Below are 19,905 nucleotides of genomic sequence, written 5' to 3' on the forward strand. Positions count from 1 at the left end.
CTAACCACAGTCACCATATCAGTAGTTTCTAGGACTTACATGTATTTTTTTTTCTCTGGTGTAATATTAGTGTTTTGCAAAAATCTTAATTCACTTTTTTCTTTTTCAGCTTCATTTTATGGTAGATTGTTCTTTAAAAATGTGGTGTTGAAACTATTGGTTATTTATTTATATATAGGAATTTTTTCAGGTTGAGATAAGTGTAGTAGTTATGGAAGCTCGTCTTCAGTCAGAATTACTATATGCCCTCAGAGCCATCATGCTTCATCAGTGCTGAGTTGCCAGCTAGTGTCACTCTATGAGACACAAACAGTGTGATATTTCATACCCTTGAAAGGATTATTTACAGTATCTTTGTTGTGATTGGCACTCATTACCATGTTTTATTGATATTATATCAATGGTATGATTGTGCTGCCCCTGAATCTCTTCATGCTGAGTATTTTTATGATGGGAAAAGTTGTTATGTATGAACAGTAAAGTGGTAATGATGTACGTAGTATCATAGAATATTCATAGACAATGGAAATACTTAAGTACAGTAGTAAATCCATTATCTAACATTGCGTATGTTCTTTTACATAAGGTGTATTACCTTCAGAAGTATATATATAATTGATTTGTGCTTAACTTCTGTATAAACTTGAAATATGTAACAAATATTAAAAAAAATTGTGTGAAACTTCATTGTAGACAATTATCATGCTTTATGCTAATGAAAACTGTTCAGCATATACTGTATTAGAAATTCTACAAAGTTGATGATCTCATCACAAAGATTTTCCTAGGTGTTATTGTTGTTGAATATTTGTAGGTTAGTTTATGAGATGATTAAGATCTTGGTCCAGACCAACTAGTCATATAGTTATCGATTTTTTTTAAGGAATTTGGGGAGTTTATTCCAACTGTATGTAAGATTTTTCTTTTTCTTTATGCTACTCTTATCATGTCTTCAATTCAAAATATCTCTTTACTATGCTAAGAAACGTCTTAAGCATGTGCATTATGATGAGGGAATTACACCAGAGACAGCTGAAATTACTTTTTCACTGATCACCTTTGGTGTACAAAAAACTGGATAATACAGTGACTAATACAGTCCACTGATCACCTCTGGTGCATGAAAATTGTGATTATTCAGTGGCTGATAAGGCTAACAAAACATCGTACCCTATACTGCAGTGGTGAATCTTTATTATGACAGCAGCATCACTGTTTATGGTGGCACCTTATGGAGTCTTTCAGTAGTAGTCTTTTGTGATCCATGTTTCAGTATACACAAGGCAGATATAATTTTGAAAGTAATTATTTGTAATATCAAGATAATCAAATGAAAAGGGGGTGGTCATTACAAGAAAAAAGCAATTTCATAGGTAATTCTTCCTTGTCTAATATTATTAGCTTTAGTCTGGTGAATACTATTGTTCTATAAAAGCTTTCTGTTTCATAGGGAGAACACACCCATATTGTGATACATATATTAATGTAGATATTTAATAAGAATGGATTAACCATACTCCTCAGAGGAAAATGCCTTCTTTTTATTAAATCATGCACATTGCATAATCATTCCACTAAGAATAGTTGAATGCTGATCATTATAGAATAAGACTATAAGATAAGGCAATACTATAAAAGATTCACTCAGGAAATATCATAGATATGTACAAATAATTCATAAAGAATATTATAAATCTTGATCCCAGAAATGAATTGTTACATTTTAAGTTTGAAGGATTGAGTTTCACCTCAGAGGAGTACACAAAACCTTGTAAGGAGAGTTTCTTTTATACACTGCATTTATGAAGATTAGGGATGTCATATGAAGAATGGGTCTGCTACATAAAACTATCAAGAATGTGAATAAGAGGTTATAATCACAGACTCCTGCAGTGTAAGACTGTTGCAGGTGTGTAAATAGTCATACATGGACATCAGATTTCATTTATTCTTAATTAGATTTTTTCATGAGCCTTCTATTTACAATTGTTCCTTATAGTAACTATAATTTTCATTATCATTTGAGTGTGTTGTGCTAAGATGGACAATTGGGAATGAAACAGTTGTGTAATGTTTAAATAAGAGGACCGTAGCTATGAGAATGAAAAAAAAAGGCAAATGATGATGTCTGATTATATTCTGTGTGAGGTAAATTAGTCAGGAAATGGGAGAAGTTTGAGTAAAGGATACTGATTACAGTAATGCTCATAATGGTTATGAAATAAAATCAACAGTAACTTACAAGTATTAAAAAAATGATGCAGAAACTATATATATCTAAACACCATTCAAGAGGATGAGAGGCATGCAGTGGGTGGAACAAATCAAGTCAATGTGGTACATGAAGTGAACCAGGGTACATGAAGTGGCTAAGATAAACTATGGAGTAGTGTGAGGGGCTCGGCTGTAGATTGTATGTTTTGGCTTCAATATACATTATACATGACAGCTTGAGCGATGTGTGCAAATGAGGCCATAGTTCGTTTCTATCTGACACTACCCTGCTAAGGCTGGAGAGTATTTGAGATGTCACTTAGACTAATCTGCATTTTGACAAGGGAGCAAATTGGGTAAATGCAAGATTCTTAAAACTGACAGAGTTTCAGAGAGAATGTGAAAGGAGCAAGTTGAAAGTAAATGTGAAAGAAGGAAAGGTGATGAGGTCCCACTTATTCTCCTAAGTTTTCAGGCCCTAATAACTCAAATCTTTTCACTCTATCCTATGATCTCCATCTTGGTCTCCCCTACCCCTTTCCCCCAAAGTTTCTGATGCATTTATCCTCTTAGTAAGTTTCTCACTGCTCATGTTCCCTATATATCCTTACCATTTCAGCAAAACCTGGTCAGCTCTCTGTTATACTCCACGTACTACCACACCTATTTTTTACAATGTTCCTTCTATCTTCTGTGGGGCTCCAGGAGAACTGTAGAAGCCAACCACATCCACTGGGTTGGACCATAAGTCAAGGAGTTTGATGATGTGTATATGTCCATGTGAGGTGAGTACAGCACAATATAGGAGTAAGTGTTCATTTTCTTTAGTGTGGAATTTGCTCCCTGGGCATGAGATCTTGAGATATGTTTAATTGAAGTTTGCTATGTTGTAAATTTTAGTGATGGTTGTGTTAAGAATGTACATGAAGATTGTAACATATATAGAGAGACCTCTCAATTTACAGAAGTTACATTCTTGAAAATGCATAAATCAAATAATGCAAATACTGAAGATTATCGGGTTTCATTATTAACATGACAGTACTAAATATTATACTAGAGCAAATCTATAATATACGTATTGTACGGTGAATTATATTATTCAAAATAGTAAATAACAAACTTTGAATTCAGGTGCAATATTTTCTTCATGGAATGTACATTCTTGAAGGCAGTCTTTTCCAAAATATACCAGTTTTGTCCATGTTAAAAATCAGTTTAGGAGAATAACTGCCTTCCTTGATGATGATTTTGAGGATTCACATGTTTTTGTCAGCAAGAACATCAACAGAAGCAGCCTCACCAGTCATCTTGATATGGTAATTGTAGCATTTCTTAAAATTTGTGAACCAACCAGGACTTGCTTAGTGTTTTTGCTGCTCCTCCTTCCATCGCCAAGTCATCATATATATGCTGGGCCTCTGACTGTATCATAAGCATGATAGTGTTTGATCAACGTGCTGAACATTTGTTTCATTGTCTCCTTTATCGAATTTCAGCAATTCAAGGTTCTTAGATGCACTGATTAATGTTCCACTCTTGGCTTTTTCCTTGTTCTTCTCTACACTATCACAAGTGGTTCATAAAGTAGATTCACTAAGTCAAAAGGTACGCTTAATATCAGCTCTTCATTCACCTCTCTCATATTGTTTGAGCACATTCATTTTAACCTCAGTGGTGATGGCCTTAAGCTTCTTAACACTTCTGGTGCTAGGAGAACTCAAAAGATGCTTTGGTGGCATGATGCACAAGGCAAAGTACGTGTCATATACAGCACACTGCAGCAAAAATATAGTGTTGCACTCCGTGACTAAAGACTGTATCCACGCCATGCGCACACCTCTTGCATAGCACTGGCAATGCCACACCACAGTACTGCCAACCCAATGATGATTGTGTTATTCCAGACTTAAGCCTGCAAAAATTCAAAAGAGGTGTAAATGTATTGTGCACATTCTTCTTAAAATGGCATAAATAGAATATGTATAAATTGAGAGGTATCTGTATGTCTGGGGAGTATGGTTTCAGATGGATGTATGTCTGGTTCGGTGGTGTTTAAGACTTGAATTGGGAGGGGTGCTGTTGAGTGCTTGTCATGTCACTTCAATGTGTATATGTTTTGCTGGTATTGTGTTTGTTGGAGATGGGAGATCTCTGAGTATGGTTTGTTAAAAAAAAAAAAAAGAGGGCTAAGTTTTTTATTTCTACTTGGGAGTTGGTGTTAAATTACAAAGTGGTTTTGATGGTAAAGGTTTAATGCTGTTGCAAGGAACCTAGTGCTAAGCATACTGATTGTATTGAGAGGATCTTTTTTTGTTGCGTAGGTGTTAAAGTATTTGTAGTTGCTGTGCAGCCAGTAATAGTTCTGAGTGTTCTTTTTATGTGTGTTTTGTAGTTTTGTTATACTTGATTTTGACATGGTGGATGACTAAGCAAATGAGTTGTTATTTAGGGTGGAAGTTGATGAATTGTTTTTACAGAATACTGATGGATTTTTTCTTCAAAATCTGGTACCAATTAATGATTTTAGTAAATTTAGTTTGTTTCTTTTGCAATGATGTTTGTAGTGTGGGAAGTGACTGCTAAGTGTGGGCCATATGTGATGTTCAGAATAGCTGGCGTTTGGCTAGTGAGAGTGAATGGCCATTTCAGGTGATGGGAAGGTGAAGGTTAGATTCATGTCTATCTTGGGTAAAAGGGTAACCGAGGGCTTCTGAGGAGGTATGGCATTCTGTTCTGGGTGAGTCATTGCTCCAGTCTTGTAGTGCAGTCTTGCATTTTTGTTGTTGCTTCTGCTGTTAGGATGCTGTGTTGGTTCAGTAAGGTTGTCTGCATAGGAGGGAAACCTTCACACTATGATGTGCAAGAGGTAATCTAATGTCATATCACGTTAGAAGAGATTGAAGATAGCTGGAGAAAGAATTGCTCCTGTGGGAACTCGACTTTAGAACTTAAGGATTGTGTAGGTGAAGTCTTTGTGAGTGACTTTGGCTTGGCAGGAAGCTGTGAAGTTGCCAGCCCCTTTTTGTTGCTTGTGATGGGTGGTGTAAAGTATCTTTTATTGTAAGAACATGTCAAGGCTCAGTGTCAAATGCCTTGTCCATGACTATTGCCACTAATACTGTAGAAATGGGCTTGTGGTTGGTTGAAGCTGTCTAGAATGTTGTGTAAGATCTGTGCCGTGCGATACTGAAGTAATAGCGTTGAATTAGAACCATGTCATGTAGGTTTAGAGTGGGATATTTTGCTTGATTCAATTGTAAATCAGTTTTCCAAGAGTGGATTATGAAAACAGAAGTGATAAGGGCAGCAGAAGGGGAAACTGGGTGGTTTGGAGTTTAGAATAGGTACTATGTTGGGAAGCTTATAGATGTCAGAAATTTTGTTATGTAGCCAACATTGGTTGAAGTGCTTGGACTGAAACTGCCAAATTTTTTCATGAGGAAGTTTGTTATGTTGTTAGGACCTGTTGCATATTTTGCTTGATTCTATTGTAAATCAGTTTTCCAAGAGTGGATTATGAAAACAGAAGTGATAAGGGCAGCAGAAGGGGAAACTGGGTGGTTTGGAGTTTAGAATAGGTACTATGTTGGGAAGCTTATAGATGTCAGAAATTTTGTTATGTAGCCAACATTGGTTGAAGTGCTTGGACTGAAACTGCCAAATTTTTTCATGAGGAAGTTTGTTATGTTGTTAGGACCTGTTGCAAGAGTTCTGCCAGGTTAAGGCAGGTTAGTAGCAAGGAGGTGAGTCACTTACTGTTTAATGATAACATTGCAGTGTTTTAGAGAGAAACTGCAGCATTTGGTATCTGAATTTAGGAGAAAATGTGGAAGAAGAAAGTTAAGAGTAAAGGTTATTAGGTGTAGCACTGACTGAGGGAAATAGGTTAGTTGGGGTTTGAGTTTCAAATGAGAAAACTTGGAGGAAGTGGATATGACAGCAAGTATAACCATGGGTGAAGTGAGTCGTAGGATGGGTTTGGGGGGTGAAGATCCTGGGAGCCTTGAGAACAATGTAGAAAGATTAAGTTGTTATGTGGAAAATGGCACCACTGACTAGGCTCTAGTGTTCACAGCATGACTCAAATAAAATTGGAGCTTGTTTAAAGGGAAACATATTTTGATGATGGTAGAGCACTGTTGACTGTCATATTCGATTGTTATGAGGTTTTGTTGACTGGCACTTCCATAGGGTTAACTTATACCATTCACTATCTATGCTATTACTGAAGAAGAATTCGTTGATACCTTTCTTTTATTGTTTCCTGCTTAGTTTCTTGGTGTGCCCCTTTTTTGTTTATACTTATTCTTCCATTAAAATTCGATCTGTCTCCACCTTATGAAACTGACTTAGAACCTTGAAGGATGTAATCATGTCTCCCTTTCTTCCTTCTCCTTTTCAGTGTATGAAGTTTCATGGCTGTTATTCCTTCCCTGTATTTCATCTTAACTGAACATTTTTCCCAAATGCCTGAAGGCAATTTTGATATTACACTAACCTCCTTTTGCTACTCTCCATCTTTGTCACTGCATTTGTTCATGTTAAACTTTATCTGTCATGTATCTGCCCAAAGTTGGTGGTTGTCTAGATCTCTTTCCAGTTTATTATAATCCTGGACACCTTACTTCCCTTATGATTTAAGATTCAGTTCCAAAATTATCAAGATTTTATTCAAGTTTTTCTGGTAAACCAGTTTCACTGATCAGGCATAAGTCTATCCCAAGAGGAAGTCATATGGAACACTACTGACACTCAACTTAGAAAAGGTTTTTCCATTCTTGCAGCAGCTTCAAAATATAGATTCTTCTCTAACCTCTAGTACAGGGGAATGCTGAATGTCTTCACATTATCCAAGAACACAGTTTTTCCTAAAATCTTTTTTTGTTTCTTTTTCTTAAGCTAGTAGGCATTGTCTTAAAAATCTTGAAGATTAATTACTCAGTACTTCTTTCCACTTAACCATGCTGTCCGACACTTAACTTATAATTTGTTCTATTTCTTTTTCTCTGACAGTGATTCCTCTTTCACTGATTTTCTTAACAGCATCTCAAGAGGTTTCTAAAGTATTTACACTCACTCTTTAAGTACACATTTACATATCCAAATGTGTACGTACATGTAATAATCTATATGTACAGTTATTGGGAGGGAGTTTTGCTAGTATACAACAGATTACTTTTTATACTGTCTGCATTCAAATTTTCTATAGCTCGTTTTAATTCTATATGTGTGTAATTAAGGAAAAAGGGAATGACATAATACCAAACTTTTCACGAAATTACATTTTATTATAGTGATGGATGAGCCACTGCAAATAATAACAATCAATCTTGTGAAACTCCCTTCTAACTTTCATATCCAGCACCTAACTCCAACTAAAATCCTGGACCTAAATGTCTTCTCCTTTTTAAAACAAAGGAGACAATTGCCTGCCTTTGATTTCCAACCCAGCTCACACCCAAACTATATACTTTAGGGCTCATCAGCTTAACACATTAGTAAATTAACCACATTCAGATTAGTGAGACTTACCTTTAAATGAGATCCTACTCTGAGAAAAAATTATATAAAAGTAGTATGTACATGATACAATTGTGAGGTTTAAATTCTAAATCAGTGTGTTCAACTTTAATCATGTCAATGTTGACTTTTAGTGAGCCAGTTCTTTCGTATGAGCATTGTTACTCTTCAGAACTTATACCATCACTGCCATGTTACATCTTGCTGCATTCTCAGCAGGGTAGTGCTACAAAAATATTTCATTTTCAGATACATTTACTCGTTCATTAACAATGTAAATTTCTTGCTATAATACTCTTACCTCTAAATATCCTTGCTTTTTTTTTTTCTATTCTAGTTTCCTGAGGGAATATTAGGTATGACCAGATGCAGTGGGGAAGAGCATGACCACATGTGCTCATTGCATAAGTACTCCTTTATTTTGTGGCAAAAGTACCATCCTAACATTTTGTTCAGCTATAAACTGAATCTATTGATAAGTATCATAGAGTTTGATTTCACTAATTTGCATATGCAGAAAAAAATAATCATGGTCAAACAGTAGTAGAAAAGTGCAGGTCACAATGATAAATAATTACTAGGTGTAACTTGGTATCCATTAGTGACACCTGCATTCTAAATTTTTCTCTGCCATTTATTGCTGTACATTACCTAAGTTGTTCTTCCATCATTCTTTAATTATATCGTTCATTTAGAAGCAATACAATGGCACCAAAACATATTCCAGTTCACAAACTATTCAAAGCAATGACATGAAAGCCAAATAATAATAAAATCTGTATTAGAGCTCATCGTCTGTGCCTCAGCATAATAGAAATTGCGAGTTCCAAAGTGCGTGTAAAAGGCTTCACCATGTATTACATATCTGTACTAGACTTACTAAAGAAGCTCCACCATCTACAGTCTGTTGCAACGCATGAAAACCAAAAGAACAAAGATGACACAATTCATGTGTCTGTAAAATCTCATAACTGGGTTTTATGTGCATCTTTTTAATGTTTAACTAAGCTATAATGAAAATAACCTTCAAAATATCTTGAACTGTGAATGATCTTGACAAACACCAATACAGAGAATTAAGGTATTTTTGTAATTAAGATGGAGTAAAGCAAAGACAGCTCTGAATCATGAAGTACAAAGTAGCAAGTTAATGTTTCTTAAGTGTTACAACAGCAGATTTTTTGAAGAGATTACTTGCCAAACTTCTCCAAACTATTTACTTAAGTGAAGCACTTCAAAAATGAACTTAGGTGCTTCACATTGTAATAATATTGTAATTAGGAATTTATATCTGGGGTTAAACTAATGATCATCCCAAGAATCTAGTATGACATTTCAGCAAATTCATACACACTGGTACACACATTTACAGGGTACAACCCCACATTTCATGATATAAATACTTTGCTTTCATATAAAACTGTGTACTTTGGTTGTATTTTTTCTATCAGGGGGTAGCTCCCCTACCCATAAACCTAACATACACCATGATTGAATCCTGAAAGGCATGTTTTAAATTTTAGTTTCTGATATGTACTCTTAGTTTTTATGTTTTAGATGACTGAGAATAATAGTAGTAAGTAGTCTCAATAAAAGTTTTGCTCTTCTCATGGCAATCGTTTTATCGTTTATGGTAAGGAAAAATAGGATAAGAGTTACATATTTTTAATAAGGGATAAAGGTTTACTTACAAAGCACACTGATGGAAAGGAGATTGATCTGTGTGATGGCTTTTCAAGTTTATAAGGGCAAGACTTATAGCCAAGATGTCACTATTTAATGTACGTAAGCAAGAATCTAATTAAGAGTGGCATAATGCAATGGTATTGGCAGCTATATGTATTTGTGCATAACGGAAGTAAATGTTTACATGGGAATTGATGTATACCACACTTGCTTTTCAAGAAATCTGATGATGTATCACAGTATTTTACAAAAAACCAGAACTTATGGTTCACTAAAAATAATGTACTGTAAAATATGGTATGTCTATTACAGGAGCCATCATACAAATAACTTGATCCTTTAGAGTAACACTTAAACCAAAGCTCCCTGCCAGAAACCCTTAGTCTTTACTCCTCTCTCCTCCCAGTTCTTTACAGGAAGCTCATATCCTTTTGTATATCTAATACGTATTATATTTCTTCTCGAATTACTATATGAAGGTGTTGAAATCTAATAATCTTGAACTCTGACTTCTCCCAGTCTAAGAATTATTAGCTTTAACTTGTACAGACATATATTTCTGTTACTTTATACACCACCTAAGCTTCACAATTTCATGTAACTCCTATGGTGACTCTTCCAAAACTTGAAACACAGCAAAGTTCACAGACTCCTTCCCTCTCCACTTTTATCAGTTTTTTCTACTGTCCATGGATTCAGCAATTTTTCCTCACCATAATGATTATGAAGCATTTCAATAACCTGAATCACATAGCTCATCCTTTTTGGCCCACAAATGAACCTTACATAATGTTGTCTATCATCAGTTTTTGCCAATTTTCACTGGAATCTGAATTAACTGGAAACTGTAACTGAATGTTTTTGCTTTGGTTATCTTTCTGAAAAAGTTTGTAACTACAAATGAAAATGAGGTTCATCTTCCACCTCTTTTCTTTGCCCAGAAATTCATCTGGATATTAAGACTAATATCCTTTATGACATTTCCCATTCCTTGTGTTGTAACAACATTCCAGGCAAGAAGGATTAGTAGTCTAGGATCTTTGACTTGGCACAGATGAGCTGAGCATTACATTACAGAAAACAACTACTAAATGTTTCTGGCCAGATACAAATATGTCATTTGGACTGAAACTACATGATGTATCATGACACTCATACCACTAGATCTCATTAAAAGAAATTTAGAGGATTTTTTCTTTATGAAGGCTTACAGTACTGTAAGAATCAGGAAAAGGTACTCCACATTGCTAGATTGTATGAAAATTACATAGATACGTCACTGGGGTTCATATCTATCAAATGTTGCTTTTATTAATAACCATGTGTTGTACAGCTATTTTGATTTGGTCTTATTAAGATGAATTAAGAACTTTCCATTGTTGGTTAAATTCTTCTAAGTCTTGCTAATTGGCAAGGGACCACGTACAGCTGTCCTTCAGTCTTGAGATTGAGTTGTACAAGTCCTAACTGTCATGATATAGTTTAGGAGACAAATGGAATTATTAAGTTTTTGTAAGTATTCAGTATTCTGAGGTGTAATTATGAAAATGCAAAAGTACTTATAACCAATATATTGAACTAATTACATCCCATTATTTTCATGTGGTACATTCGAAGATTGTGCTTATCAGAAAATCTGGAAATTAAATCACCTCAAAAGTATCATTTTCTTTAATGCCATACAACAAGTAACACATCCTTATTTAGTCTCCTTTGGAAATCATGATGATTTTTGTGTAAGGGGTTGAACATTCCAGAAAAATTCTTTATAAATGGCTATGTCTTCATTATCATAAACATCTTTATGGTCTGTATATTCATATAAAACTTATTAGGAAGAGGTTATGTCCAGTATATATATATATATATATATCTTTCTTTCAAATTATTCGCCATTTCCCGCATTAGCGAGGTAGTGTTAAGAACAGAGGACTGGGCCTTTGAGGGAATATCCTCACCTGGCCCCCTTCTCTGTTCCTTCTTTTGGAAAATTAAAAAAAAAAAAACGAGAGGGGAGGATTTCCAGCCCCCCTCGCTCCCTCCCCTTTTAGTTGCCTTCTATATATATATATATATATATATATATATATGGTATGAAAGAAAAGAAATATATATATATACTTTGTTGGGAGGTATTATATTTACTAGATCCTCTGATGGTAGTGATGTATATGTATAAACCACCAAAGTGATGTACTAAACTATATGTTAAAATCTGTTGGTTTTTGCTTTTATATTTTTTAACTTCTGGGTAACATTTCAGTTGAGTTTTCAACTTTTATTTTGTCCATTCGAAATTCTAATACTGTAATTAGTAAAGGAAACCTTTCTACATCTGACTAAGCAGCATTCATTTTGACAGTTATATAAAAAATATTTAGAATGTTCCAAAATAATGTGAGAATGAATTTCCTAAGAATTACTCTATCTTTAAGAATAAGGAATACTGTACATGATAAATATGTGATAAGAAATTTTTACTTCCATATGTTTGTAAGTAAAACTTTATTTAAGGGCATTATAAAATACCTTGTTTATGGGTATGTGTGTATACTTAGAAGTACATCACTCTAAGATGAGGTATTCTTTAATCCTTAAAAGCCGAGTGATCTACAGTTCTGCAATCATGATATCGTAAAAAAAAAAAAAAGATAAGGTCTTGAAATTTTCTCTCTCAATAAAAATGAAAGGAAATAAGTAAAATGTAGGATACATATGAACAAATAAGCTAAAAAATACTTATATTGTTGTGGTATAGCCATAAAGTTAATGTGTAGATCATCTGACTGAGGCAGTGATGGGGTGTTAGAGGAAGGATACTGGATTAGTGTGGTAGGATGTGCACCATGAATGAATTTACTTATGCATCACCATTTTTGAAATATATTAGATGTAAAAGTAAAGGTTATGAACAAACAACTGAGCTAATTTTATTAATATAGTCAAGGTATTGCACTAGAGTTAATGCATAAGCAGCCCAATTGAGGCAGGAGAAGGAAGGTGGAGGATAGGGAGGTACAGTGGGGATAAGCTTTTTGACACATTCAACAAATGACTCATCCCTATTTATGTTTTTTTTTTTCATATTTGATTGCCATTTCCCTCGATAATGAGAGAGCACTAGTAACAGATGAAGAAAGGCTGCATTTGCTAACATCCATACTCTGGCTGTCATGTGCAATATACCAAAACTACAGCTCCCTATCCATGACCAGGCCCTGCAGACCTTTCCAGCCCCTTCACATGCCCTGGTTCAATCCAGTGACAGCACATAAGACACTTATATCCTCTTTGTTAACCTCACCACACTCATTTTCTCCATATTGTTACTATTTGCACATATACAAATAAATTTACATTCATGTTTACACTTCAAAACTGTCCCCAGAGTTAGGAATCTCTGAAAGAGGCACTTGTAGTGACCAGTACTAAGAAATGTCAGATTATTGTTGAGAGGGTTTTTTTTTTCTTCAAGAAATGTTATGAACATTAGCACCCATGTGATGATACCTGATGCCTGCTTCATAACTTATTATCAGTTGCATTTAGGGGTTAATCTAACATGATGTGAGAGGCTTAGACTTCTTGGCCAAGTGATTGGATGATAATCAAAATGCAAGTAGTATGTTTATGTGAAATGAATAATGTCAAAAGGAATTTCAGATTTTTATGATCTTTTTTTTACAGTGTGCCGTATTATGTCTGCAACGTATCTATACTACTGATTAGTCGCCAACTACAAACTGATGTAGAAAAACAGCCATTATGATTTTATAAGGAATATAATTTACAATCTTTTGTTTGTCAGAGCAACAATGTGTTCAGAATATTGCCGTATTATATAATACAGGATTGATAAGCTTTCTTACATGTGAACAATCATTTCTCCTCTTTAGAAACAATAGTCACGTTAACATTTCATGAAATTATAATCAAGGTAATGATATCTGATGAGCAATGATGGTCTAAATATATTTTTAAATTACTGAAGAACTTTAGCCATCTTGTGTCTCAAGGGTAACCATAAAAAATTGACATTCTGCAGTTGCTTTTCATTTATGTTATGTATCTGGTGTCATGCATGCTTCTCATTTTAACTGAAGAGACAATTTACTTTTTATATCACTGTTTCCAAGCACAATATAAATTTTACAAAAGCATCAGTAAAACAACAAACAAAGAATCAGTGAAAATATCTTAAAAAATTCTTAAGCCTGTAGTAGAAAACTATAAATAACCAAATTGTGAAATAATGCTTAAATTAGATTAAAGAATATGATAATAATCTAAATAAAATGTGAGTTTTAGATATTCATAGTGAAGAAACCTCTATCAAGACAACACGGTTAAATGATGGTACTTTACTCAAATTATGTTTTTCTTCACCAAGAGGTTATTGTGAACATTCAGACTGGGCATAAATTTGTGCTTTGAGGACCATCTACCGCTCTTGAACCTGATAGTGAAAGTAGTAGTTAATGCTGCTGAAACCATCATAAACAAATTCCATAAAGATCTGGGTTTGGCCTAGTGAGCTTTATGTGTACATAAAAGAAAAGTATGGAATTTAAAAAGTTCAGAGCATCATAGAGATATAGAAAGTTCAAAAATGTTAGAGAAGAGATAATACTATTTTTAGATAATCCTTCTATCTTTCATACCTGTTCGCTGTTTCCCATGCAAGTGAGATTGTGCAAGGAACAGAGAAAAGGCCTCATCTGCACACATTCACATATTCTCATTCCAGTGATTTTTTTACCATCTGAGGTACTTCAAGACCTCTGCAAAAGGTCTTGAACCTTTTCAAAAGCAAATATAATGAAGTTGCAAACTACACAAAATAGAAAACTCAGAACAATCACTGGATGTCTAGCAACCACAAGCATGCATCACCTAAAAAATGGAACAAATACCCTTCCGTACAGTTCCACTTCAACATACTTGGCAGACAATTTTGTATAAGAACTATACCACTTTCACTCAAACCATTCCATAACTAACCACTCACTACCCTTTTTAATATGTCCACCTCCCACCTTTCTCCTGCCACATGCATCTCTTGCACATGCCATCAATGCTTCCCAAAATAATCCCATTCCTCACCCACTCCCCTCACTTCATTTGCTATCACCTTTTGCCATTCTACACTCAATCTCCTGGTATTTCCTCACACAAGTGTCCTTTCAAAACTCACTTCTCTTCTCCTGTCATACTTGATTACCATTTCCTGTGTCAGCAAGGAAGAACCAGGAACAAAGAAAGACTGCACCCACTCATACCCCTTCTTTAACTGGCATTTCACAAGACAGAATGGGAATAGATGTTAGTGGATGCAGCCTCTCTTCATCTGTTCCTAGTGCTACCTTGCTAAGGCAGGAAATGGTGATCAAGAATGAAAAATGTACATGCACACACACATATATTATTCATCTATATTCATTTATTATACTCAATCGATGTATCCCGCATCAGCGAAGTAGCGCAAGAAAACAGATGAGGAATGGCCCAACCCACCCACATACACATGTATATACATAAATGCCCACACACTCACATATACATACATATACATTTCAATGGATATATACATACACATATATATACATATGTACATCTTCATACTTGCTGCCTCCATCAATTCCCATTGCCACCGTGCCACACATGAAATAGCAACCCCCCCCCCCCCCCACCTCCAGTGAGGTAGCACCAGGTTAAGAAAAAAAAAAGAAAAAAAGAAAAAAAAAGGCCACATTCATTCACACAGTCTCTAGCTGTCATGTGTAATGCACCGAAACCACAACTCCTTTTCCACATCCATGCCCCACAGACGTTTCCATGGTATACCCCAGATGCTTCACATCCCCTGGTTCAATCCACTGACAGCACGTTGACTCCAGTATATCACATAATTCCACTTCACTCTATTCCTTGCACACCTTTCACCCTCCTGTATGTTCAGGCCCTGATCGCTCAAAATCTTTTTCACTCCATCTTTCCACCTCCAATTTGGTCTACCACTTCTTGTTCCATCCACCTCTGACACATATATCCTCTTTGTCAAGCTTTCCTCAATCATTCTCTCCATGTGTCCAAACCATTCCAGCACACCTTCTTCTGCTCTCTCAACTACACTTTTTATTACCACACATCTCTCTTACCCTTTCATTACTTACTCAGTTAAACCACCTCACACCATATTGTCTTTAAACATTTCATTTCCAACACATTCACCCTCCTCCACACAACCCTATCTATAGCCCATGCCTCGCAACCATATAACATATATACATATATATATGTTTATTTTTATATTTATTTTGCTTTGTCGCTGTCTCCTGTGTTTGTGATTTAGCGCAAGGAAACAGACGAAAGAAATGGCCCAACCCACCCCCATACACATGAATATACTTACACGTCCACACACGCAAATATACATACCCATACATCTCAATGTACACATATATATACAGACACATACATATATACACATGCACACAATTCACACTGTCTGCCTTTATTCATTCCCATCGCCACCTTGCCACACATGGAATAACATCCCCCTCCCCCCTCATGTGTGCGAGGTAGCGCTAGGAAAAGACAACAAAGGCCCCATTCGTTCACACTCAGTCTCTAGCTGTCATGCAATAATGCCCAAAACCACAGCTCCCTTTCCACATCCAGGCCCCACAGAACTTTCCATGGTTTACCCCAGACACTTCACATGCCCTGATTCAATCCATTGACAGCACCTCCACCCCGGTATACCACATCGATCCAATTCACTCTACTCCTTGCCCGCCTTTCACCCTCCTGCATGTTCAGGCCCCGATCACTCAAAATCTTTTTCACTCCATCTTTCCACCTCCAATCTGGTCTCCCACTTCTCCTCGTTCCCTGCACCTCCGACACATATATCCTCTTGGTCAATCTTTCCTCACTCATTCTCACCATGTGCCCAAACCATTTCAAAACACCCTCTTCTGCTCTCTCAACCACGCTCTTTTTATTTCCACACATCTCTCTTACCCTTACATTACTTACTCGATCAAACCACCTCACACCACACATTGTCCTCAAACATCTTATTTCCAGCACATCCACCCTCCTGCGCACAACTCTATCCATAGCCCACGCCTCGCAACCATACAACATTGTTGGAACCACTATTCCTTCAAACAAAGCCATTTTTGCTTTCGGAGATAATGTTCTCGACTTCCACACATTCTTCATGGCTCCCAGGATTTTCGCCCCCTCCCCCACCCTATGATTCACTTCCGCTTCCATGGTTCCATCTGCTGCCAGATCCACTCCCAGATATCTAAAACATTTCACTTCCTCCAGTTTTTCTCCATTCAAACTTACCTCCCAATTGACTTGACCCTCAACCCTACTGTACCTAATAACCTTGCTCTTATTCACATTTACTCTCAACTTTCTTCTTTCACACACTTTACCAAACTCAGTCACCAGCTTCTGCAGTCTCTCACCCAAATCACCCACCAGCGCTGTATCATCAGTGAACAACAACTGACTCACTTCCCAAGCTCTCTCATCCACAACAGACTTCATACTTGCCCCTCTTTCCAAAACTCTTGCATTCACCTCCCTAACAACCCCATCCATAAACAAGTTAAACAACCATGGAGACATCACACACCCCTGCCGCAAACCTACATTCACTGAGAACCAATCACTTTCCTCTCTTCCTACACGTACACATGCCTTACATCCTTGATAAAAACTTTTCACTGCTTCTAACAACGTGCCTCCCACACCATATATTCTTAATACCCTCCACAGAGCATCTCTATCAACTCTATCATATGCCTTCTCCAGATCCATAAATGCTACATACAAATCCATTTGCTTTTCTAAGTATTTCTCACATACATTCTTCAAAGCAAACACCTGATCCACACATCCTCTACCACTTCTGAAACCACATTGCTCTTCCCCAATCTGATGCTCTGTACATGCCTTCACCCTCTCAATCAATACCCTCCCATATAATTTCCCAGGAATACTCAACAAACTTATACCTCTGTAATTTGAGCACTCACCTTTGTCCCCTTTGCCTCTGTACAATGGCACTATGCAGGCATTCCACCAATCCTCAGGCACCTCACCATGAGTCATACATACATTAAATAACCTTACCAACCAGTCAACAATACAGTCACTGCCTTTTTTAATAAATTCCACAGCAATACCATCCAAACCTGCTGCCTTGCCAGCTTTCATCTTCCACAAAGCTTTTACTACCTCTTCTCTGTTTACCAAATCATTTTCCCTAACCCTCTCACTTTGCACACCACCTCGACCAAAACACCCTATATCTGCCACTCTATCATCAAACACATTCAACAAACCTTCAAAATACTCACTCCATCTCCTTCTCACATCACCACTACTTGCTATCACCTCCCCATTAACCCCTTTCACCGAGGTTACCATTTGTTCCCTTGTCTTACGCACTTTATTTACCTCCTTCCAAAACATCTTTTTATTTTCCGTAGAATTAAATGATACTCTCTCACCCCAACTCTCATTTGCCCTCTTTTTCACCTCTTGCACCTTTCTCTTGACCTCCTGCCTCTTTCTTTTATACCTCTCCCACTCATTTGCAGTATTTCCCTGCAAAAATCATCCAAATGCCTCTCTCTTCTCTTTCACTAATAATCTTACTTCTTCATCCCACCATTCACTACCCTTTCTAACCTGCCCACCTCCCACGCTTCTCATGCCACAAGCATCTTTTGCGCAATCCATCACTGCTTCCCTAAATACATCCCATTCCTCCCCCACTCCCCTTACCTCCTTTGTTCTCACCTTTTTCCATTCTGTACTCAGTCTCTCCTGGTACTTCCTCACACAAGTCTCCTTCCCAAGCTCACTTACTCTCACCACTCTCTTCATCCCAACATTCTCCCTTCTTTTCTGAAAACCTCTACAAATCTTCACCTTCGCCTCCACAAGATAATGATCAGACATCCCTCCAGTTGCACCTCAGCACATTAACATCCAAAAGTCACTCTTTCGCGCGCCTATCAATTAACACGTAATCCAATAACGCTCTCTGGCCATCTCTCCTACTTACATATGTATACTTATGTATATCTCGCTTTTTAAACCAGGTATTCCCAATCACCAGTCCTTTTTCAGCACATAAATGTACAAGCTCTTCACTTTCCATTTACAACACTGAACACCCCATGTATACCAATTATTCCCTCAACTGCCACATTACTCACCTTTGCACAAACCACCCATCACTATAACCCGGTCTCGTGCATCAAAACTACTAACACACTCATTCAGCTGCTCCCAAAACACTTACCTCTCATGATCTTTCTTCTCATGCCCAGGTGCATATGCACCAATAATCACTCATCTCTCTCCATCAACTTTCAGTTTTACCCATATCAATCTAGAGTTTACTTTCTTACACTCTATCACATACTCCCACCACTTCTGTTTCAGGAGTAGTGCTACTCCTTCCCTTGCTCTTGTCCTCTCACTAACCCCTGACTTTACTCCCAAGACATTCCCAAACCACTCTTCCCTTTACCCTTGAGCTTCGTTTCACTCAGAGCCAAAACATCCAGGTTCCTTTCCTCAAACATACTACCTATCTCTCCTTTTTTCTCATCTTGGTTACATCCACACACATTTAGACACCCCAATCTGAGCCTTCAAGGAGGATGAGCACTCCCTGCGTGACTCCTTCTTCTGTTTCCCCTTTTAGAAAGTTAAAATACAAGGAGGGGAGGGTTTCTAGCCCCCCCACTCCCGTTCCCTTTAGTCGCCTTCTACGACATGTGAGGAATGCGTGGGAAGTATTCTTTCTCCCCTATCCCCTATCTTGGGGAAGAGCAGTGTGGTTTCAGAAGTGGTAGAGGATGTGTGGATCAGGTGTTTGCTTTGCAGAATGTATGTGAGAAATACTTAGAAAAGCAAATGGATTTGTATGTAGCATTTATGGATCTGGAGAAGGCATATGATAGAGTTGATAGAGATGCTCTGTGGAAGGTATTAAGAATATATGGTGTGGGAGGCAAGTTGTTAGAAGCAGTGAAAAGTTTTTATCGAGGATGTAAGGCATGTGTATGTGTAGGAAGAGAGGAAAGTGATTGGTTCTCAGTGAATGTAGGTTTGCGGCAGGGGTGTGTGATGTCTCCATGGTTGTTTAATTTGTTTATGGATGGGGTTGTTAGGGAGGTGAATGCAAGAGTTTTGGAAAGAGGGGCAAGTATGAAGTCTGTTGGGGATGAGAGAGCTTGGGAAGTGAGTCAGTTGTTGTTCGCTGATGATACAGCGCTGGTGGCTGATTCATGTGAGAAACTGCTGAAGCTGGTGACTGAGTTTGGTAAAGTGTGTGAAAGAAGAAAGTTAAGAGTAAATGTGAATAAGAGCAAGGTTATTAGGTACAGTAGGGTTGAGGGTCAAGTCAATTGGGAGGTGAGTTTGAATGGAGAAAAACTG

At 37.0% G+C, this 19,905-nt stretch overlaps 1 protein-coding gene across 2 annotated transcripts in view; it reads left to right on the forward strand.

Annotated features, from left to right (window-relative positions):
* LOC139752724 (sestrin-2-like) overlaps positions 1–17,749 on the forward strand; it is a 63,084-nt gene extending 45,335 nt beyond the window's left edge. For both annotated transcript variants that reach the window (XM_071668565.1, XM_071668566.1), the window contains exon 10: positions 191–17,749. In XM_071668565.1, the coding sequence (XP_071524666.1) occupies positions 191–277 (87 nt within the window). In that variant the 3' untranslated portion in view covers positions 278–17,749. The remainder of the gene's footprint in view (positions 1–190) is intronic.
* Positions 17,750–19,905: the final 2,156 nt, after the last annotated feature.

The sequence above is a fragment of the Panulirus ornatus genome, chromosome 13, assembly GCF_036320965.1.
Source record: "Panulirus ornatus isolate Po-2019 chromosome 13, ASM3632096v1, whole genome shotgun sequence".
Lineage (NCBI taxonomy): Eukaryota > Metazoa > Arthropoda > Malacostraca > Decapoda > Palinuridae > Panulirus > Panulirus ornatus.